Source organism: Xyrauchen texanus, chromosome 12 (genome assembly GCF_025860055.1).
Source record: "Xyrauchen texanus isolate HMW12.3.18 chromosome 12, RBS_HiC_50CHRs, whole genome shotgun sequence".
NCBI lineage: Eukaryota > Metazoa > Chordata > Actinopteri > Cypriniformes > Catostomidae > Xyrauchen > Xyrauchen texanus.
The window spans coordinates 9,991,911-10,015,770 of record NC_068287.1 but is presented as its reverse complement, the minus strand read 5'-3'; the positions used below and the strand labels follow the sequence as shown (position 1 = coordinate 10,015,770).

General features: G+C 39.6%; 1 protein-coding gene across 2 annotated transcripts in view; it reads right to left on the bottom strand.

Moving 5' to 3' along the window:
• Positions 1-1,260: 1,260 nt before the first annotated feature.
• The window catches only part of gcgra (glucagon receptor a), a 142,606-nt gene continuing 120,006 nt past the window's right edge, over positions 1,261-23,860 (bottom strand). For both annotated transcript variants that reach the window (XM_052139861.1, XM_052139862.1), the window contains 6 exons: positions 23,755-23,815; positions 15,634-15,703; positions 13,025-13,113; positions 12,783-12,930; positions 7,120-7,161; positions 1,261-7,035 (listed from right to left, as the gene is read on the bottom strand). In XM_052139861.1, coding sequence (XP_051995821.1) covers positions 6,673-7,035; positions 7,120-7,161; positions 12,783-12,930; positions 13,025-13,113; positions 15,634-15,703; positions 23,755-23,815 — 773 coding nt within the window. In that variant the 3' untranslated portion in view covers positions 1,261-6,672. The remainder of the gene's footprint in view (positions 7,036-7,119; positions 7,162-12,782; positions 12,931-13,024; positions 13,114-15,633; positions 15,704-23,754; positions 23,816-23,860) is intronic.

The following is a 23,860-nucleotide window of genomic DNA, read 5'->3' as shown; positions in this document are numbered from 1 at the left end:
GTGGCAGGGCGGGGCCGGGATTCCGCACACCCGGCCCCTAATTAGGCTGATAAGCCCAAGAGGGATAAAGGTGACCGGAGATGGTAGTGCGACAGAGAGAGAATTACGGGCATTTTTTTTCTTCTCTCTCTCTCTCCCTCTCTCTCGTGTGTGCGCGCGCGCTCTCTCTCTCTCTCTCCCCCACTGCTGCTCTGCATTAGCCTCTTCCCTCTCTTTTGAAATATTAGTGTTTTAAATTGGTACCTTCGCCGTTATGGCGTACAAGTACCGCATTTGTTTTTGTTGTGTCCCTCCCCTTGTCCCCTCCCAGATCCAGGAAGGTGCGGAAGACCTGCCGGCAGACGGGGCCGGAAGGGCATGTAATTGTATGTCATGCCGGGTGCTCCCTGGCCTGAGAGATTGCAGTAAGCAATATTTTTTTCATAAAAAGGGATGCAAAAATGTTCCTACTCCCTGAAAGATATTACTGAAAAAAGTGTCATAATATGTCTCACCAGTCGCTATGACAACTCTAGACTCTGTAAACAGCAAACAAAAATGTGTCCGCAGGCCGAGGTCTCTGACGCTTTCGTCCTGTCAATAATGTTTGCGTGTTCTCATAGTGTTGTCATTGTAGCAAATTATTGAGACTTAATGCCATATTCTGATTTGTAATTTGTCAGTTGAGGGTGCTGTCACTACTGTTGTGTTTGACAACCGTGAGAACATGCTTTGTATTGGTTTCAACATTATCGGTGCTGTGTTATGGAGAGAGAGGGTGTGGCTAAATCAATGGCTCAGTCTCGAGGAAGTTAGAATGGCTAAAGTCACTTACATCTTTACAACAAGTGTTACGTCAGATGCCATTGGTTCTCTTAACTTATGATAGATTATGACATGCTAATGTTTATTTTTTTTAATGAGATGCAGCTGGCTTCATCGAGAGGAAGATGTTCAGAGATTAAACTTCTATTTTCCGCTGGAGCTATCATACGATTTCAGAGGACTTTAAAAGTCATCTGGAATACTTTTATGGTGCTTTTTGTATTTTTTTTTATATATATTATTGCGACTGTATTTTTATTTGCTTGTTATGTCTTTATTGTTGGTTGATTACAGTGATGATGTTATATATAATTTGTTAGTTATAGGTGTAGGGGTGGGGTTAAGTGTTCAAAAATATCTTAAAATGACAGTGTTGAGACAAAACTTACCAGCCAGATGCATGTTTTATATTGATATGATAATGTAACTAATACATTTATAAGTAGGGGTAAACAGTGAAGCCACTATCTGTATCTGTATCTTTTGCGATCCAAAATAGTCTGATCTGTATTCAGATATAACCAGATGTGGGCAGGGCTTAACCCGGATGTGCTTCCATACGAAATGAAAATTCAATTTTTAAATGTAACTATTCTATTCATTGTTCCATATAGCAAATATGACATATAGTTCAACAAATATTTCTTCTTTTATCAATATTATTATTATTTATGCACTCTGAGGTGAGACCATATAGGCTATTCATTTCACAGCTTTTTGTGGTGTAATAATCACATATAACTATACCACAATTGTGATGTTTTTATTCATTGTGCAGCCCTGAAGGATTGTGAAATTCGTTTAATGACACGCTCTTTAGAAAATCAAGTGGCCAATTAAAAAGTGCATTAAAATCATTGCGACGTTCACGCCTGTTCTTTGCAGGTGACTTGCGTTCGCATTGTTTTATAAAGAAATCACGTCATCCCTCCCTCACCTCACACACACTTCCTGCTTGAGGGGTGACAGAGCTACAGATGCATGTTCTCGCTCGAAAGGTTTTAAACATAAACAGACATGTCAAATAGTGGAAATTGTGTATGATATAGTGTCTTAATGTTACTCTTGACAACTTCACATTTCTGAGACATGCAGAATAAACAGAGTCTGCATCGCAGCCATCTGATTTAAACTTGAGATATCACATTGTCATTTTGCATATGTTTATTTAAAATATAAGTCTATTCGTGTGCTTGTTGTTGGATATCAGTCTAACGGATATATTTTCTATTATTCGGTAGAATTCGTTATTTATTATTGAAGTCATTATTATAAGGTTTTTTTACATAAAGCAGTGCGATAAGCATGTGCGATAAAACATGTGCGATAAAACCAAAGATTGCAGAGCCTATAGAACCGTTTGAACTGAGTTGAGAATGGTGCATGATGAAAAAGTCCTCGTCATGAGACTACCCTGTTTATGTTGGGTTTTATTTTTTCGTTCTTTTCAATGCTTGGCAGTATAAATCTTCATCCACTTTCAAGGTATACAAAATAAAAGCTTGGAAATTCTTCCAAACATGTGTTTGTGTTTCATTTGTAGTAGAAAAGACATGAGAATGAGTAAATTATTACATTTTTATTTTTGGGTTAACTATTTCTTTCAGAACTATTGGTAGTTATCACCGTCTTATATCTTCTGATGCTTATATATACACTCACCTAAAGGATTATTAGGAACACCACACTAATACTGTGTTTGACCCCCTTTCGCCTTCAGAACTGCCTTAATTCTACGTGGCATTGATTCAACAAGGTGCTGAAAGCATTCTTTAGAAATGTTGGCCCATATTGATAGGATAGCATCTTACAGTTGATGGAGATTTGTGGGATGCACATCCAGGGCACGAAGCTCAAGAAACCAATTTGAAATGATTCGAGCTTTGTGACATGGTGCATTATCCTGCTGGAATTAGCCATCAGAGCATGGGTACATGGTGGCCATAAAGGGATGGACATGGTCAGAAACAATGCTCAGGTAGGCCGTGGCATTTAAACAATGCCCAATTGGCACTAAGGGGCCTAAAGTGTGCCAAGAAAACATCCCCCACACCATTACACCACCACCACCAGCCTGCACAGAGGTAACAAGGCATGATGGATCCATGTTCTCATTCTGTTTACGTCAAATTCTGACTCTACCATCTGAATGTCTCAACAGAAATCGAGACTCATCAGACCAGGCAACATTTTTCCAGTCTTCAACTGTCCAATTTATGTGAGCTCTTGCAAATTGTAGCCTCTTTTTCCTATTTGTAGTGGAGATGAGTGGTACCCGGTGGGGTCTTCTGCTGTTGTAGCCCATCCGCCTCTAGGTTGTGCGTGTTGTGGCTTCACAAATGCTTTGCTGCATACCTCGGTTGTAACGAGTGGTTATTTCAGGCAAAGTTGCTCTTCTATCAGCTTGAATCAGTCGGCCCATTCTCCTCTGACCTCGAGCATCAACAAGGCATTTTCGCCCACAGGACTGCCGCATACTGGATGTTTTTCCCTTTTCACACCATTCTTTGTAAACCCTAGAAATGGTTGTGCGTGAAAATCCCAGTAACTGAGCAGATTGTGAAATACTCAGACCGGCCCGTCTGGCACCAACAACCATGCCACGCTCAAAATTGCTTAAATCACCTTTCTTTCCCATTCTGACATTCAGTTTGGAGTTCAGGAGATTGTCTTGACCAGGACCACACCCCTAAATGCATTGAAGCAACTGCCATGTGATTGGTTGATTAGATAATTGCATTAATGAGAAATTGAACAGGTGTTCCTAATAATCCTTTAGGTGAGTGTATATATATATATATATATATTTGTATATGTGTTGTTTTTTTTAATTCACCAAATGCATCTCATGTTACATCTTAACATCTGCTACTAAAAAAGCTTGGCTCTTGTACCTCTGGGATCACTGACTTGCACAGAAAGGGGGCTAGACCCTTTCGTTCCCAAATGTAATTTGCCCTTCACAAATTTTGGTTGAGGTTAGATTTAGGTGGAGTGCCTGCTACAGCACATTCCCCTGCTGACAGGCAGAAGCGGGCAAGTTCACAAGTTCATGCCCTTTGATCCCATGTTGCGATAAAGAATTTCCCTTTTTGGAAAAGAATGTGTAGCATGTTCTTCGTAACAGTCTTTGACCTGCAATTATTACAAAATAGCCGCCTATACTTTACCTTTAACACAGATTTATCTCTGTCTGCTTCACAGAAAAGGCAAAATTGGCCAATTTCTCTTTTAAACTGATGAACTTTAAACCAGGACCATAAGGATTCTCTCACACTCCATGAAGCACACAAGCACAAAATACGCACATCACAAAACAAAGTCATTACAAATCTCAACAGGCATATACTGATATTTACATTTCTAACAAATATAAATTAAAATTGTGCAAATTGCCCCACACAGTTATTTGCAATAATCATTATCAGCATGTGTTTGACGATCCAAACAAAATATTATAAATGTGCATCTTTTAAGCACACAAACACATAATATAGGACATCAGCTGCTCATTGTCATCATCTGTGTTGACTGTGGCAACACCTTTGCAAAATAATATATCATGGTTCCCTATATGCAAGGGCGTAGATTTGTCTTGAACACCCCATCCCCCTGGAACCTACACCTCTGTATATATGTATCGCGGCAGTTCCAATGTGAAATTTCCAATGTGGGGCCCTAAAATGCTAAATGTAGGTACAACTTGATTCAGTGAGACCAGTATGTTGATTTCTATGCCAATGGCGGCTCCAAACAGATTAGCAAAAATAACTAAATTTAACTTTCCATTTATTTTCTGTTTGGTCCCACTAGTAGTGCAGAATTTACACACTTCACCTTTAAACTCTTCTGCAAAATCATTTTGGTGGTGTGATTATGCATTTTTAAAGCAATTACATGTTGAACTGAGCATGAAAACATCCTTTGAGCAAGGAATTGCTTTGATCAATGTCTTAGGTTGCAATTTGTTCTAAATGTTCTCATTGTTGCCGCCTGTCTTCCTTGCGGATACTCCTACGCTTCATGAACTTCTTTCAAAGATCTACGCCAATGAATTAAACTGCCTATCAGGAGATAAGAAACACGCAAAACAGGTAGCCAACGAATACTGACTGTTATCAACATGTCTGGTGGAATGTCATTATCGCTTTGACCAGCGACACAGGACCCATATCTGGCATGCAACACCATTAAGGCATTGAGCTCGTTTACATGGACACCAGAAACCTATGTGTATTAAACGGCTTTCTCTTAATCCCTTAAATGGCTTAAAGAAAACTGCATTCAAGTTTACATGGCGTTTCAGAATGCAGCTTTCTGCAAAAAGCCTGGAAAAGACAATTTATTAAGTGCATGTAAATGGGTTCATTGACTTAGACCCTTTTACATATGGGTATTTTTTACATGCTTGAGTATACCGAGCATGTTTCCTTGAAGGGAGCACATCATCTTGATTAATAGTGGCACATTCACATAACTTGTGCTTGAGCTCATGCTCAGAGTACAGAATTTGCCTTAAGCAACCTTCACCTCTGAATTATATATGTGAGACTAATGGATTTGTACTAGACATGAATTGTGTTGCACTGTATAATCTTTGTGTTTTTGTAATATTTGGGTCTGTCACCAACAGAAGAAGTACTGTTTGATTCATTCTTGCCTTGACAATAATTTCTAACCAAGTCAAAATGGTTTTAATTCAACTAAACAAACAGCTTTAGGGTCAGTTCACACAGGACACATTTTTGCATTCCATTTGCGATTTATTGTATTTACCAGACAAACATCTTTTGCCCCTGGGGCATGTTTTGTTATTTTTTTTTTTTAGCACTTTGCACCATGAGCAACAGATTGTAAAGTTTTACAAGTTAAATTTATGGATCAATGTAAGTTTTACAACAATGGATAACGGACCAACCAGATCACTCTACGGATGGGATAAGCAACTCTTACATATTGAATGGGTACATCAGCAATGATGTATGGGAGTTAATGCACCTATAAACACGCCTTCTGTTCAATAGAGCACAGCAGTCTGGTTTCGGGAGTAAATATCCCATACATTATTCCATATTTACGATAATTTATAAACTTTTAAAGAAAGACCTACGGTTAGCTAAGAGGTTGTCAATCAATGGTATATGCTTCTGATTAAGCCATCAGTCTGCGTTATTTCAACTTCCGGAACCAAGACAGCTGAAAAAGTGGGTGGCCACAATTGCACTCTATTACAATCCATTCCGTCTAGCTTGCCAATGCGTCCTGTGTGAACGCCCCCTTACTTGTTACATGTATGCAAAAAGCGTCAATTGTTTCCATAAAGAGATTGAAGGGATGGGTTATAGAGAAGATGCTGTTAAGACAAGAACCTGTTGGTTTCTCCTTGTCCTCAATAATACTATCTGGAATGCATAAACCAGTTTATTTAAGTTCAGTTAAGCGTGTCTCTTCTTATAGTCCATCCATCCGAGACATTGTAGATGTGTGGTTATGATGGTTCCTTTTGGTCCCATGCTTGATTTTATGTTTTTTCGGTGTGTATTTGTCCAGACGGGTCTCCTGTATTGAACCACCAACATAATACAAATCTATACCAGACTAGATGTAAGACTCACGTTTTTTAGCATGTACACTTGTGCAATTCCTTAAGGTATTTCCACCTTTTAGTATTACTGATCTTTCATGAGATCCATCATGAGCTGCCTGCTGAGCTTTAGAGACAGCAGGTGTTCTCACACACTCATCCAGGCACTGTTGGCACACATACACATCTTTCGCTCCAGCTAGGACCAAGGGTTCTGGTTCCTTGTCCTTAGGATGCGAGAGTGATCGAGCTAAGGATTGCCGCTGAGACACGTTTCCTCCAACTCACAGGTTGCTCTCAGCATTGTCCTTTGAAATGCTATAACGCCGTGCCCTGTCAGCTCCCACTGGATCCTCTGTTAGCGAACTGCAGATGAAACCATCTTGTGGAGTAGAGGTGAACTGCAAGCATCCTTGCCCAGCTTCTATACCGTTCTGGCTGCTAGACACCAACATCTGCTTCTCCTCTGGACTGCAGAGCATCGAGGTTGTGGTGGCGATATCGGGCAGTCGGGGCAGATTGGGTGGATGGACCATGATGCTGCAACTCTTCATCTGCAAGGTCTGGCTGTAAGTGTGGCGGTACTCTTCTTCAATGTCCCTCCCAAGCTTCCAACGTCTCCACTTCTTTAGAATCTCAGACTGAACCTGAACAATCAGACAAATGAAAGGTCAGGAAACGGATTTGCAAAAAAGTTGGGTATTCATTTAGAAAAAGGGAGTCAAACTCACCTCTTTGTTTACAAAGCAATATAAGATTGCAACCAGCAGCCCCTGTGAACATATCAGAGCATGAATAAACAAACTTTACTACCATTTACTGTAAGACTTCATCTGTCTACAACTAGTTGGTGTATGTTTTGCAATATAGAGTGTTTTGTGCCTGACAGGTTGATCAGCCGTACAGGCTCAATCAGGATCGGGTTAGGGGAAGGTTTAAAGTTAAGGCTTCTCTACTCTAACCCCTGAAATCATTAGGAAACAACAGATTGATTAGATTTATGTTCAAGCCCCTAATCTCAGCTCTAAGCCAAACACTATTCCTGTGAATCCTAAAATGTGGTTAATAAGAATGTTGTCCCATGGCCTACAAGGAAGTTCACCCAGGAACCTGTCCAATAAGGCTAAATTACTTTAGCCATGTTGGCTAGGTTAAGTTTTCCTGGTGAATATGCACATCTACTAACAAGACCAGCACTAATCACCACAAACCAGGATCAGCTGGATCAGCATGGAAATTCAAACTGGTCTAGGTTGGATTTCCAGCAGGGTATGCCATGACGTTGCTGTAGCTCAACTAGTATAGCATGGTGATAGAAATGTCACAGTCACTGATTCACACATACTGGTAAAAGTATGCACTTTTTAAGTATGCATACCTTGAACGCACTGTAAGTCTCTTTTGCTAAAAGCATCAATCAAAGCATAGATAAGTGTTCTGAGAATTGCTTTCACAGCCAGAAGCCCAGCAAAACACCATCTTTTGAGGAGTTCATAGTCATATATAAACAAATACCGATACTTTCATAAATCTATAAAGGTAATAATAGCTAAACCTGACAATATACACAGACAATTTGAATTAGGAGTGTACTGAGTGCAATCTGCAATAAGTTAAAGCCAATTAGGACTGAAGTGTCTACAGATGGATACATACAGTAGCAGTCTATCTTTATGGTCTCTCTCTCTTTCAACCTCCCTCCCTCTGAATCTTTAAGCATGAAAAGTCTCATCAGAGCTATTGCTCCAGGCAGATGATACGAATTTGACACATTACAGCTGCGCTCCACTTTAGTGTCATTATCAGTTTGTCAAAGGATATGTCTGCCAATTTACACAGCCTGCTCACTCAAAGTAATTAGTTCTGACACTGTAAAATAAGCTGCCTCCTGATCAAGGGACATTCCCACTCATCTCTTTAATTAGCAGCATATGAGACTATATAGGAAAATATGCTGTATATTGGCAAGATGTATTTGCCAAAAACGAGCAGTATACAACAATGCACAATGCACGGATTACTTAATGCCACAATTGGTAATAGAAGGTCAGGCTGAGTGCATTACATTGTGCGATACAGTATACTGCACATTTAGGCAAATCTACAGTATGCATACAGACAATTTCAACCTAGTCTCATAGAATGGACATTAGAATAACAACATTTTTGCAAACTGAGTTTTACGTGATGCTTTCTACGTTTTGCTGCAGTTGCCTGGTGTGATTAACACTAGAGGTGATACAATATCTGAGTTTTATTCACTTTTACACAAATCAAGGTTACTTTGGCTGTTTATTACTTTTTTTTAAGACTTATTACTTATTACTCACACACTGCAATGTAATTATATCAAAACTTTTATTTTAAAGCATCATTTGAAAAATGATACATTTTAACTAGGGCTGTCGATTTAATGCGTTAATTCAGTATGATTAATTTTATTAAAAATAACACGTTAAAAAATTTATGCAATTAATCGCATGCCCCCGGACTGCAATAAGGAAGATTCCTGAGAAATGCAAGCTTGTAGTACCACCTGTTTACTCCGGAGGGCAGTAAGTGAAACTTCAGCTGTATGGCAATGAGCAGTTTATACAGTGAAGAAAACACTTCAGTAGGCAGAACAACACAAACATACGTTACATTCTTGCATTCAAAACACTTGATGGAGCGCAAATTCGAACTAAGAGATCTCAAGATGTGTTTTAAGTATTAAACTACATTTAACTTGACACAGTGACCTAAAATACGCACCCCGAGACGCTACACAAGCTAAATTGACAAGCTTAAACAAACCCTCATAATAAATCTCAAACTGATTGTCAAATTCACTTGTGAAATGGATTGCTGTGAACTCAGGGCCATATCAAGACAGTGTGGTGCCTCTGGGCACTATACCTCAAAAGGCCCCCCCCAAAAAAAAAGTTCGATCACGCGCGCGCGCACACACACAAACACACACACACTCCAGCATTGCAATCTTGATCAGACTGTTCATTATGCGAAATAAAACGATATGTATCGCTATTTAGTTTTATTTATTTTTATACCGTGTATTCTCCGTGTAAATTCATGCACCGAGACGTAACGCCCGTACCGTTTCGGTTCAATACGAATAACTTACATGTACCGTCCCACCCCTAATATTTATCTTCATTAATGTCCTCTTCCTCACCCAAGTCTTCCTCGCTCCTGTCTCCCCCAAGGACAAGGAGAATATCCTCATTCGCCTGGCGGTCATCGCCGACGCCCTGACTAACATTAGCAGCTGCTGCATCTCCCCCGCTAGCAGCGCCAGCAGTGTCAGACTTAGTGCTGCTGGTGTCTGCAATTCCCGTGTTCTCCCAAAAAACTAGTGATTTAACAAAAAATTTGTCGATCCCTGGAACATTTTTTATTGTAGCTAAATGTCTAGCAAACCACTCAATTGCCGTCTGTCCATTTTGGATTTTGATTCATTTTCTGTAGAAGCCGTTAAAAAAAAATGACACATTTGCGTGTAATTGTTGTGGACCAACTCAACTCTGACAGATTGGGGAGGGGGGGAGTGATAGTGGTCATGTAATCTTCATTTATTTATAATTTATTATTATTATTATTATTATTATTATTATTGTTAAATTAGTGTTCATAAACAAGTTATGTATGGTCTTTCAAGAATTTCAAGTTAATAATATAATAATTTACGAAAAATATTTTTAAAGCTTGTGTCATGTGGTGCCCCCCTAGTGGTTGTGAATGGTTGGTGCCCCTGGGCACTGGCCCAAGTGCCCTTATGGATAATCCAGCTCTGTGTGAACTGTGCGCCAATGATTGACTAATGATCAATAATATGGTCGTAAACAATACATTGTATTCTAAAGACACTTTTTATATTGTCTTATCAATGATTAACTCTTCTGCTACAAGAATGTAATGCATTTTAATTATCTGAATATTTTTTATTTTATATATAAATATATATAATTTTTTTAAAATATTTAAAGATAACTATGTATAATTATTTCATCATTATATATAGAATTATTATTATATGAGGGGCTTTCTCAGCAAATATTTGTATACGCGATTAATTGTAATTAATTAGATAAAAAAAAATAATTGATTGACAGCCCTAATTTTAACACTTGTATTACCCACCAACCTACATTTACCGTATTTTCAGGAATATAAGTCACGCTTTTTTTCATCATCTGAAAGGTCCTGCGACTTATAGTTTGAAGTAACTCATATATACACTCACCTAAAGGATTATTAGGAACACCTGTTCAATTTCTCATTAATGCAATTATCTAATCAACCAATCACATGGCAGTTGCTTCAATGCATTTAGGGGTGTGGTCCTGGTCAAGACAATCTCCTGAACTCCAAACTGAATGTCAGAATGGGAAAGAAAGGTGATTTAAGCAATTTTGAGCGTGGCATGGTTGTTGGTGCCAGACGGGCCGGTCTGAGTATTTCACAATCTGCTCAGTTACTGGGATTTTCACGCACAACCATTTCTAGGGTTTACAAAGAATGGTGTGAAAAGGGAAAAACATCCAGTATGCGGCAGTCCTGTGGGTGAAAATGCCTTGTTGATGCTAGAGGTCAGAGGAGAATGGGCCGACTGATTCAAGCTGATAGAAGAGCAACTTTGCCTGAAATAACCACTCGTTACAACCGAGGTATGCAGCAAAGCATTTGTGAAGCCACAACACGCACAACCTTGAGGCGGATGGGCTACAACAGCAGAAGACCCCACCGGGTACCACTCATCTCCACTACAAATAGGAAAAAGAGGCTACAATTTGCAAGAGCTCACATAAATTGGACAGTTGAAGACTGGAAAAATGTTGCCTGCTCTGATGAGTCTCGATTTCTGTTGAGACATTCAGATGGTAGAGTCAGAATTTGGCGTAAACAGAATGAGAACATGGATCCATCATGCCTTGTTACCACTGTGCAGGCTGGTGGTGGTGGTGTAATGGTGTGGGGGATGTTTTCTTGGCACACTTTAGGCCCCTTAGTGCCAATTGGGCATCATTTAAATGCCACGGCCTACCTGAGCATTGTTTCTGACCATGTCCATCCCTTTGTGGCCACCATGTACCCATTCTCTGATGGCTACTTCCAGCAGGATAATGCACCATGTCACAAAGCTCGAATCATTTCAAATTGGTTTCTTGAACATGACAATGAGTTCAATGTACTAAAATGGCCCCCACAGTCACCAGATCTCAACCCAATAGAGCATCTTTGGGATGTGGTGGAACGGGAGCTTCGTGCCCTGGATGTGCATCCCACAAATCTCCATCAACTGCAAGATGCTATCCTATCAATATGGGCCAACATTTCTAAAGAATGCTTTCAGCACCTTGTTGAATCAATGCCACGTAGAATTAAGGCAGTTCTGAAGGTGAAAGGGGTCAAACACAGTATTAGTATGGTGTTCCTAATAATCCTTTAGGTGAGTGTATATATATATATATATATATATATATATATATATATATATATAATTTATTCATAACTGATGTCTGCCGGTCAAACACAAAAACAGATGAAAACATCAGTCATAGAGATGATAGAAGTGTTTTAAAGTTGCCACTTTTCTTTCATGAAACATAAGCAGAATATGAAAAACTGTTACATGCAATAATTGTCCTTTTTAAAACAAGCCCAAAAACACTGTGGTACAATGTGTAGATTCTGAGGTAGGCCCACTTTAATCTTCACTGCATGAGCACATTTGACATTTGAGCTTCTGAAGGGAAGTCGGACGGCTGCTCCCAGGTCCTAGTGAGTTCATATGCAACCTCTGTCAGTGCAACTTATACAGAGATGCGACTTATCTGTGTTTTTTTCTCTAAACAACGTAATTTTGACCCATTGTGACTTATAGACTTTATTTCCGCAAAATACAGTACACACTTATTCCAACATAATTAGCTTCTGGTAGCTCATCTGATAGATTGTTGGACTTTGGACTCGGAAACCAAGCCTCGAGCCCAGGCAAGGCAGCTCGAAATTAAAGTGAAAGTGAAGCAATATTGCCATAAATGTGACACAATATGACGTGGTTGCACGTACACGTGCTTTTCATTCGAATTTGCTTTTAGGACACTATTGGTTAGGTTTAGGTTAAAGTTTTAGGTTAGGGAGGTATGTTTTACTCATTAAAATGTCCATCTTATATTAACCTTAAATACCTTACATAATTTCACTCGAAACTGCATCCAAATGTGTAATAAAGCATGTCATTTTGGTTTGCAAAAATGTTTCCATTGTCTGGAAAATGTGCATACTGCACTCAAAATACATGCAATATACTGCAGCAATAGTAAGAGTAGTAAGGTAGTATGCTATTCTGAACCTAGCCAATGTGTATTAAGAACCTAAATTACTATCTGACCTGAAAGGAGTTGAAGAAGAGGTCAATGAAGAGCTTTGTGAGGCGCAGTGGTAGAGCACCATGTAAGGTAGACTCATCAGTAACAAATGAAAACAGGACCGAATGGATCCCCAATAACGGAATCAGGGTAAGGGTGGACTTAGCAAGCCTGAAAATGAAGAGAAAGAGAAAAAACAACAACACTGTGTTAAAGGAATAATTTAGGGTAAAAATGTTTATGAGGAGATCTGTAGGACACCCACCGGAACTTGTAGTCAGAATATCTCATTTGATGTGCCCTCAGTTTGGACACAAGGATCTTAATGATGTGCATGAAGATGAAGAAGTTAATCTGAGACAGAAGAAAACAAAACAACATCATAAGGCCCTGCTTAAGACCATTACATCATATTAGCAGGACAAAACTGACACAACAGTTTCCTCACACCACAACAAATGACTCAAGACAGAAATGAGGGGCTGGGGCGGCAACGACCATGGGGAAGGAAGTCAGTCGTGCTTGGCGGAATCTGGGAACAGCAGCTGAACCGTCTCTAACCCTGTGAGAATGCAAACATAGGAATTCCTGTCGAATAAAGAAGCACTTGAGATCTGGACGGTTGTGCAGAAACATCACTGCGCATTGTTAAATGATCATGTGCACCTCACAGCCAATGCGCCCTTTATGGAAGCAATTTTGAATAGAGAGCCTTTCAATGCAATCATGTGGAATTAGCAGCTGGAGGAAGAGGGTGACTCTTTGCAATCATGGCCGTAGGACTTAAAGTGAATGTGAAATTACATTTACAACCGATTTAACTTCTTTATTTACACATACAGTATTTCTGACTATTCAACCTGAAAAAAAAATAGGACGCAACTTCAACTCTCTCTGTAATCTATTGTAAGTCTAACTTAATGTATTATTGTGGCTTGTTCTTGATATACTAGCTTGTTTGAAGCTCTATCAAGTATACATTTAATCTTTATTATGCAAGTGAACAATTGTAATATGATGTACTGCCACTGTCAGAAAAAAAAAAAAAAAACCTGTTAGGAAATTGTACATTGTTGTTTTATTCACATGGATCTGATCGCTGCTCTCCCTGCTCTGTCCATGCACGGGCAGGGAGTTTGCCCAGAGCAGAAACATCCCACCAACACCACCAGATTGTCATATAGGTCAATAAAAGTATTCATTTGATGGAAGTGGTCCTGACTGAAATTTTGTTGTAGAGTGGATGTTGTTTTGTTAAGGAAGAGTGGGAAATGGAAAACCCGGAGTAGAACTGTAGTGGAGTAATTACAGAATTTTTGAAATAGCATGCACCAATGAAACGTGCACAATAACTACCAAACTACAATTAAAGGGATAGTTCACCCAAAAATTAAAATTCTATCACCATTTACTCACACTCATGCCGTCCCAGATGTGTATGACTTTCTTCTGCAGAACACAAAGATTTTTTTGAAGAATATCTCAGCTCTAAGTTCATACAATGCAACTGAATGTTGACCAAAACTTTGAAGCTTCACACAGTTCATAAAGGTAGCATAAAACTAATCCACAAGACTCCAGGATAACAGAAAAATAGAAACAGATAAACATTTCTGTCGTTTTTACTATAAGACTCCACTTTCACTTTCAGAATATGAAATAATGTAAGTGTTTTATAGTAAAAACTATAAATATTGATCTGTTTCTCACCCACATCTATCATATCACTTCTGAAGACATAGATTTAAGCACTAGAGTCTTATGGATTAATTTTATGATGCCTTTATGTGCTTTTTGGAGCTTCAAAGGTGTGGTCACCATTCACTTGCATTGTATGGGCCTACAGAGCTGAAATTTTCTTTAAAAAAAATCTTCATATGTGTTCTGCAGAAGAAAGAAAGTCATAAACATCTGGGATGGCATGAGGACGAGTAAATGATGAGAGAATTTACATTTTTGGGTGAACTGTCCCTTTAATTAGAATTTACTGAATTTTACTTATGTTAAACAGTTTTTATCTTCTTGGCAACAATTGAGGTTTGGTTAATATTATGTTCACCCTTTTTAATGAAAATCAATTGGGTGGACTTTGTTTTGTTATGGAGGAGTGGGAAATGGAAAACCCAGAATGGAGTTCGAGCGGAGTGAATACAGATTGCTTTTGTTGTTTAAAAATATATTTGATACTCGATGCACATACTCTGTTTGGAATAACATGCACTGATGAATCACGCACAACAAGACCAAAGTGCATTAAGGTAAATAGGGTCAATTTTGATTTCATGTTGACTTCGCAACATATTCCGCAATCATATTTATATTCATATTTCCTAGAATGCAATATTTATGGCACTGTGCTTTATGACTTCAATATTGAATGGTGTGTTTAATACAAAGGCGAATGCAATGTAATTGGTTGTGACAGTTTAAGCATAGATGGAAACTGCAGGGCATGAAACAGAATAAAACATTTAGCCTGGCTGTGCTCTTTGCCCTATTATTATGTCAAAAAAAGGCCAGAGGGCTGAGTAATGGTAAAATCATTATCAGAAATGTTACTATAGCATATTTACCATGGATATGGTATATGGATATGGTTGGTGTTTATATGCTAATAGTGTGGATTTTGATTAATCCCAGTGACTTTTGAATCTGTTTGTCAAACAATCTCATTCAGATTTATTCACAGATTTAATCAGTGATCTATTAGGTGGCCAACAGTGAGTGAGGTATGTACGTAAACTCTAATTATTTTATACAAGCTTGATTTCATGCATCGTTGTGTTATTAAATGTATGTTCATAACAAACTGCATGTACACATCTTCTATGGTCATTTTCCTCTTTCAGGTCAACTAAGTTAGATCTCACTCACCAGGACAGCCAGTAAAATGGGAGAACGAATAATCCACCAGTACTCCATGTGTTTGTTCTGCACCCAGCATCTGATAAACAACAAGAGTCAGAATACCTTACTTTAGTGTAAATAAGCAAATATGTCTTACATATGTTCACAAAATAAACTTCTATGGCAGAGGGTAAGATTTTTTGTAGTAAATATTCATTTAAATTTCAATCTGTTCCCCATACAAAGCTTTTGTAAAGCTGTAGAATACTTGGAATACAGCATGCAAGTTATAAGGACTACTTTTATGGTAATTCTTTGCCCTCTTTAGAGCTTAACGGCTGCCAATACAATAAACAAAAACAAAAAATTAATTTGAATCTTTCTGTCAAAATGAGGGTGAGTAGTTGCTGACAGAATCTTTAATTTTAGGTGAACTATTCCTTTAATCCTGAAATACAGTGTTATCTCTGAATCTGTAACACCATCACTACAGAGTTAAATCTGTGCAGTATTTACCTGTCGATGATGGTGCAGAAAAAACAACAACACTGCAACAAATAACATCACAGACACATGAGAGACGATGTCGTTTGTTGAGTAGAGAGCTACAGTTAAAGAGTGGAGACAGTGCTTGGCTTATCAACAAGAAGGAAAGATTATTTATCTGCTCAGGGCTGTTTAACACAGCTAGATGGACAAGTGATGAGTGTGGAAGAGTATCAACCTAGACTGCGTTTCCCAATATATATATATATAGCCAGGTTCAATGTTGAATGCTATGACAGTTCTCAATGAAACCCTCCTCCTTCTCAGCACCACAGGTCAACATCTGCTTCACAGGGATTGTATGCAGGGTTGGGAGGGTTACTTTTGAAATGTATTCTATGTATTCTAAATACTTTGGATTACTTCTTCAGCACTGGTAGATTTTTCACTTGTTTTGAAAATAAAAACTCTGCCAGTACAGTAAGACAAAATACACAGGTTAAAAATATATTCTTTGAAAAACCTAAATATCTTTTGTGTTGTTACTAAAACAAGATCAATCAAATTGATCTTGTTTTAAGTATTTTTAGATATTTTTTTTTACAGGAAAACAATTAAAAAATGATCAAGAATGCAATTATTGCCCTAATATCAAAGGTCTTACTAGAAAAAAAGAAATTAAGATCTAACGCGAATTTTCTTGATAAAAAAAATATGTTCGTGTCTGGTAACTTGTGCATGTAAAATGGCTAGAAATAGCATTTTAGCTTAGCGTAAAGCTGACAATTTACACAAGGTATATTTCTATTTCTTCTGCTCCAAACCTACTTCAAACTTCTCTGTCTGCTCGTATGAACGTAACACATCATAAGAAAGTGTTTCACCGCTGTTCAAATGCACTTTGGATCGCATCATTTATATGTATAAATGTTTTCCCTCTGAAAGGACTAAATATTAAATTAAACAAATGAAAATACAATGCAAAGTAATCTCTTCAGTAATCAAAATACTTTTTAAAATGTAACCGTATTCTAATTACCAATTATTTAAATTGTAACTGTAGTTTAATAGTTACTATATTTTGTATTTTAAATACATAATCCTTTCACATGTATTCCGTTACTCCCCAACCCTGATTGTATGTATGTCTAATTGTGCAGCAGCAACATGTTTTACAAACTCATAACAGCATGTCTGTGTATGTTCTATCTGTACGTGTATGTTCATACTTGTTTTGCTGAAGCATAAGCAGATCTATTCCATCAAGACTAAACCTACTAATTTGTTAAATCCATTATAATAATATAAATCTTATTCTGAGAGTTGTCATGACTAAACTGTATTGTACTTATTACATTATTATTTTTTTTTTAAATCTGGGGCAACAATGGGTGTTTGGTTGAAACAATTGTACCCCTTTTTAATGAAAATCACCCTTTAAGACTAACTTCTTGGTAACTTCTTGTTTTGTGAGTCTGAAGTTCATTTCCTACTTCCATACCTGCTCATGATCACAAAAATGAACTGTTGATTGTTATCAAGTGCTCAGGTCTGCTTGCAAGGCTCTGGATCTTGATTCTATCACAATTTAAGCAAAGTAATGTTGTCTAATAGACTACATAGCATGCATTAAGTGTCATTTTACAAGGCTTCCGTGTCATGGTACATGACTAAATACCATAAAAACCTTTAACCAAGTATACATTTAAAAGCATGGTATAATTCAGTGCTGCATTGCTTGAGTAAAATGAATAAATAAAGAGTGAGTAAAAATTACTTGGAAAAAGAGAATTGCAAAATACACTTTACTTGAGAATTTCTAATTGAAGAGACCAAGAATTGTGTGTAGCCTTTACTTATGGTCTGTTAAATTTACTAGCAATTTCTGATTTTACTAGGGTTTTTTTAAGTAATGCTCCCTCCAAAACAATTTCAATGTACATGTAGAGTACATTTTACATTATATATTGCTCTAGTTTTAACTGTTTGTCTTCTGCAATACTGTAATTTCACCTACCACATAGTTAAATAAAGGTTACCCTATCCTTTTCAAGAGAACAGCATGCACACAGTAATAAATTAAATCAGAAACTAAATCCCCCATGTCATAGGATTTATCAAGAAAGTGCTAAGAAATGTAAGCGCAGTGTAGTTCTAGCAGGAAGACTAGCAGCTCTATATCATCGCACCATTAGCTGGGTAATTCCCAGCCAATCACAAGTAAGCCGTTGCTTTATAAGTCTGCTCACAATCTATCACATTGCTGTTTCAGTGTGCTAACACGGCAACCTCCACCACCCCACCACCACAAGTTGAGTCCCGACCTGCACGGGGGTAGGCTCCTCACCCTTGCCTCCTTGCCTCTGCCTCCGTGCAGTATATGACGGTTCTGAGTACAACTACTTCGGACCGCCAGACGGGGCCTACGCCAAAGAGAGACATTACTTTTCTGTTTTATATTCATCAAATAAATGTCATCTTAAATTTCACTCACGTCTGCAAGTCTTCCTGCAGTGTATTACTTTGTATTTTACTGGAATTCTACACTGCAGGTATGTACTGCTAAACTGTGGCTGAAATTGATTAATAAAGTATGTAGGGCTGGGAAACTTCACGTGATCATTTCTGCAATTAATAGTTCACTGTTTAATGTGTTAAAAACATTCTGCAAATAATGCAGTATCCTCTTTTTCACTTCCTGAAACTTTAGAATAATTTCCCCACTTCCTGTGGCTAAAATTAGCATATAAATTTCAAGGAGATAAACGCTTGACTCGATTGCACACCCTAGCACAGAAACTGATTGTGTGGAGCAGTGCACACTCCGCAAATCATGTCCTGGGCATAATAAACACAGGAGCAGATTTACTGTATGGAGAATGGAGACTTCACCAAGTCATGAGCCATGCGTGGGAGAAATACGGACAAGCTACCATTTCCCTTCACATTGCCAGAAAAGGCTCACTCACTTTTATCTGAACTGTCAAAAGGGAAGCCGCGAGAATGACCAAGCATGTATGAAGGACCTGGCTGTTCAGCAAGCTAAAGCCAGGTATGCTCGTAGAGGTTGAACACCAGCCAGAGAAAATAATAGTTTTGAGATTTTTAACTTCAGGAAATGAACCTTCTAATAATGCATCTGCAATGCACACTTAAATTTATATGGCCAAAAAAGTTTGATATGATTGAATCACCCCATTCGATCCTATTATTAAAAAGTACAGTGTTAAACAACAGATGATTTTGCCCAACTTTTAATTACAGCATGTCCACAGAGTTTATGGCATATAAATGACATGGTATATACTTGTATCAAAGATTTATAAAAATGTGTCAAATTAACTCGGCATGTACATATTTAAATAATTAAAATAAGTGATGACTAACCAAGTTTTTTGAGACAAAATATAAAATAAATATATTTATGATTATATATTTTTTATTTTTGTTGTATAATTTACCATGATTAATCATGACAATTCACAGAAAACTGCAGATAATTAGTTAAAAATGTTTAATCGATTCACAGCACTAATAATATTTAATCACAGCATGGCCTTATGTTCAGTCGTTAAAAGAAATTTACATCTTGAAAGTTCCTTCAACAATAAAAGTGGCTGAGAAAATAATTTATTATGAGATTTTACAATGTTTAGTGTAACTTTTAGGACAATGCAGTGCAGAGGCTGCTGAATATACATCCAAGGATTGGAGTGGATGTGGAACATAAAACTGCTCATTGCTCTCGTCATCACAGAGAAGCCAAATATCTGGGTAGCATCAGAATCTTTGGCAGAATATCTAGGCTAAGTGTAGCTTGTGATCACCATTTATATTTTTGATTTGTTATAAAGCAAATGCTACATTTACAGAGTACTTCTCTCTGCTAACTGCAAAAAACACACTGACTATTTTACTAGTGCTGGGTTTCATCAGTCCCTCTGACTGTGTGACACAAACACACTTAGCCCAAATGCAGTGATGGAGAGTGAATATACCCATTTAATTCCACATTTTTCTCAGATGAGTGGGCACATGTATTTTACTCATTGGATAGCCCAATGAAAAACATTGTATGCCTTTTCTATTTATTTATTTTAAAGTCAGTGAAAGTACGAGATTTATTCTTGGTCACAATTGTAACCAGTGGGAAAATACAGAATAAGTGTGACACATAATTTTACCGAAGGAGGGATGGAGGGAACGAGATGTTGTGTCAATGTAGTGACACTAGGTTTCACTCTCGGGAGCCCCAAAACACGGCGTCAGCCGTGGCCTTTTCTCTGTAATATTTTCTCTCCACAGAGTATTAGATTTGGCTGGGGCCTTTTAACGCTCATTAAATGTGGCGGGGAAGGTGTTCTTTTCCTTTCCTATTCTTTCAGGGGGAAAAGACCCCATGGAGACCACACCCTGCCCTGAAAGGGGGGTTAACATGTGGCAAATACTTCACATATGCTCATGGCCACACATGGAAGAGGCACGGCGGTAGGTCCAGCCCCTAAGGGGAGGAGCTCTAAAAACACAGCGACCGGAGACGCGTGTCTACCGAAGGGAGAGAAAAGAGTGCACAACTTCACTTCCTGGAGGGGAAAGGTGCTATATGCAAGCAGTAGACTGGCCAGCTGCCCCGCATTATGAAACTTACCTGTTTGTACCTGAAAGAACACGGGACGAAACCGGATCATCCCAGAGATTGTAAAATCTCGCAAATGTTTTGGGTGTTGCCCAGCCAGCTGCTCTGCAGATGTCTGCTAGAGTGTGCTCGAACACCCAAGAGGGCGGGCACGGCCTGGGTCTGGTAGGCCAATATGATGGCGTCCACGATCCAGTTGGCAAGCCTCTGTTTGGCGACAGTATTCCCTTTCTGCTGTCCACCAAAGCAGACAAAGAGCTCCAGGCACGTTTCGCTGACAGAGAACGCTTGCAGGTCCCCAACCCTCTTGATGGAAGTGAGCGTGGTCAGGAGGGCGGTCGTTAATGACACAGCCTTTAACGCAACTGACTCTAGGGCCCAGCAGGGGGGAAAGAGGTGCGGCCCAGGAGGGTTTAGCCTCACAGGAACCTGATGATCAAGTCGTGCTTACCAAGAGACTTACCTTCAACTGCATTGTGGTGCGCTGCTATAGCAGCTATGTACACCTTCAGGATGGAGGGGGACAGCCTCCACTCCAGACTCTCCTACAGGAAGGAAAGCACTGACCCGACTGTGCATCTCTAGGAGTCTTCGCTACAGGAAGAATGCCAGTTCGCAAACACACGCCACTTCAGGATGTACAGCTGCCTTGTGCAATGAGCCCTGGCCTGAGCGATCATGTTTACCACTGTTTACCACCCAACCAGGGACCAGACGTGGAGGTTCCAGAGGTCTGGGCATGGGTGCCAGATTTTACCTCGTCTCTGAGAAAAAAGGTCTTTCCTCAGGGGAATTTTCCAGGTAGGTGAGGAGCGTGATTTCCGAGAACCAAGTCTGTGAGGGCCAATTCGGCGCCACAAATGTGACTTGTTCCACGTCCTCCTTGACCTTGCACAGGGTCTATGCAAGTAGGCTCACTGGGGGAAACGCGTATTTGTGCAGCCCCCGGGGCCAACTGTGTGCCACCATGTCTGTCACGAGGGGTGCTCCCGTCAGGGCATACCAGAGACACTTGTTGCAGTGGGAGGATTTCCAGGAAGCAAACAGATCTACCTGTGCTTTGCCAAATCGACTCCAAATCAGCTGGACCACTTGAGGGTGGAGTCCCCACTCTCCACTGAGTGTCACCTGCCACGACAGTGCGTATGCAGTGGCATTGAGTTTGCCGGGGATGTGAGTGGCCCACAGAGGCCTTCGTTGCCGCTGACTCCAGAGGAGGAGATGACGGGCGAGTTGCGACATGCGATGAGAGTGTAAGCCACCTTGGCAGTTTATATATACAACTATCGCCGTATTGTCCATCCGGACCAACACGTGCTTGCCCTGAATCAACAGCAATAGCCTCCATAGGGTAATCTGTACTGCCAGCATTTCGAAGCAGTTTATGTTCCAATGTAGGCATGGTTCTGTCCAGGAGCTGGCGGCTGCGTGCCAGTTGCACACAGTGCCCCAGCCTGACTTGGAGGCATCTATCTTAACCGCAACATGCCTGAACACTTGCTGTAGGGGGACTCCAACCCGCATAAACGCAAGGTCTGTCCAAGGGTTGAAGAAGTGGCAGCAGGCCGACGTGATAGCCACGTGATGTGTGTTGTGCCGCCATGCCCATCTAGGGACTCGAGTCTGAAGCCAGTGCTGTAGCAGTCTCCTATGCATCAACACGAGTGGCGTGACCACCGCTGAGGATGCCATATGCCCCAGAAGCCTCTGAAAATATTTCAGTGTAACCTTCGTTCCCCACCTGTATAAGTTCAGGCAGTTCAGCAAAGAAGGTGCGTGCTGACATTAAGACTGAATTTAACTCCATGCCAAGAAAAGAGATGCTCTGAGGTGCCCGGCGGCTGTGGGCACCTGCGATGTGACCCAAGGAGAGAGGAAACTGCAATTTTTTGACAATGTGGGTACCGCAGCCAGTCCGGGGTGCAGCGAACATAAAAGAAAAGGGGAACAAAAGATTCTCCTCCCAACCCTCCAATGAGGGACGGAGTGGACTGTTCACCAGCTCCTGAGTTCCAGCAGACATCTCCTTCCTTGTGTCGCTTGTCTCACGGGTGCTTAGGAGCCCTCTTGGGGGTCTTAGCGGCAGGTTGAGAGGCGGGGCCGTCAATCTCTTTCGGGGAGCTCTACACCAAGGCCGAGAGCTCGGCATGGACTGGGGTGGAGCCGCTTGGGCTTGTGTCAACGAAGGGGACGCATCTTTAAAAAGACGTTCACGTCAATGTGTTTGTTCTAATAGAGGAAATATACTATATTTAGATCAGAAATACACTGCATACTCGGTGTTCGGATGGAGAGAAAGCAAAATCCAACAGCAAAAGCTTCTGTAGAGGTGAATTGGAACAGCAGTGGGATTCAGCTTGCTAACACACAACCGCTCTGCTCCGAAGAAAAAATCTGAATGAATCATGCATTCCAGCTCCCTTTTATACCCGTATGTCTGGGGGATTGGCATGCAAATTCCACTCGCCGATTTTCATTGGCATTTTCTCAAAGATCTGAGGTGTTTTGGGGCTCCCAAGAGATACACCTAGTGTCACTACATTGACACAACGTCGAGTGAATGACAGAAGGGGAAAGGGATTAAAAAACAAGAATATCTGAATATTTATTTATTTATTTTGTTTCAATTATTGTAATAATATTTTGAAATCTGCAATTTTATAATGGGAGTCAATCAGTCGCTTATTTAAAAATGGGTCTCTGTGTTTTCCCGCCGGTTACAGTTATGATAACCTACAGGTTTACTTGTCCTTTGAAAATGATTGATATGATACTGAGAAATGAAAATAGAATAAAAACCTATTCTAAAAACCAACTGTTAATTCCCAACAGAATCTTTGCTTTGAAAATGTCAATTCTCCTCTGGATTATAGAACTACAAAATTATAGGGTAGTTTGAATGCAGTTAAACTTCTTTAAATTATGACAACAATGTAGCTTAAAAACTACAGTTTAAATGTAGATTTCCCAGGACATGCCCACATGTGAAAACAGTGTTTTGGCTGGTACTAGGCTCTATAACTTACTCTTCATTCTCATACAAGTACTTCACAATCACCCACGGGAACACGAATATCAAAGGAGCACCTGTGGAAAGAGAGATACAGAGCGTAAACCATCTGTGACGCTCTG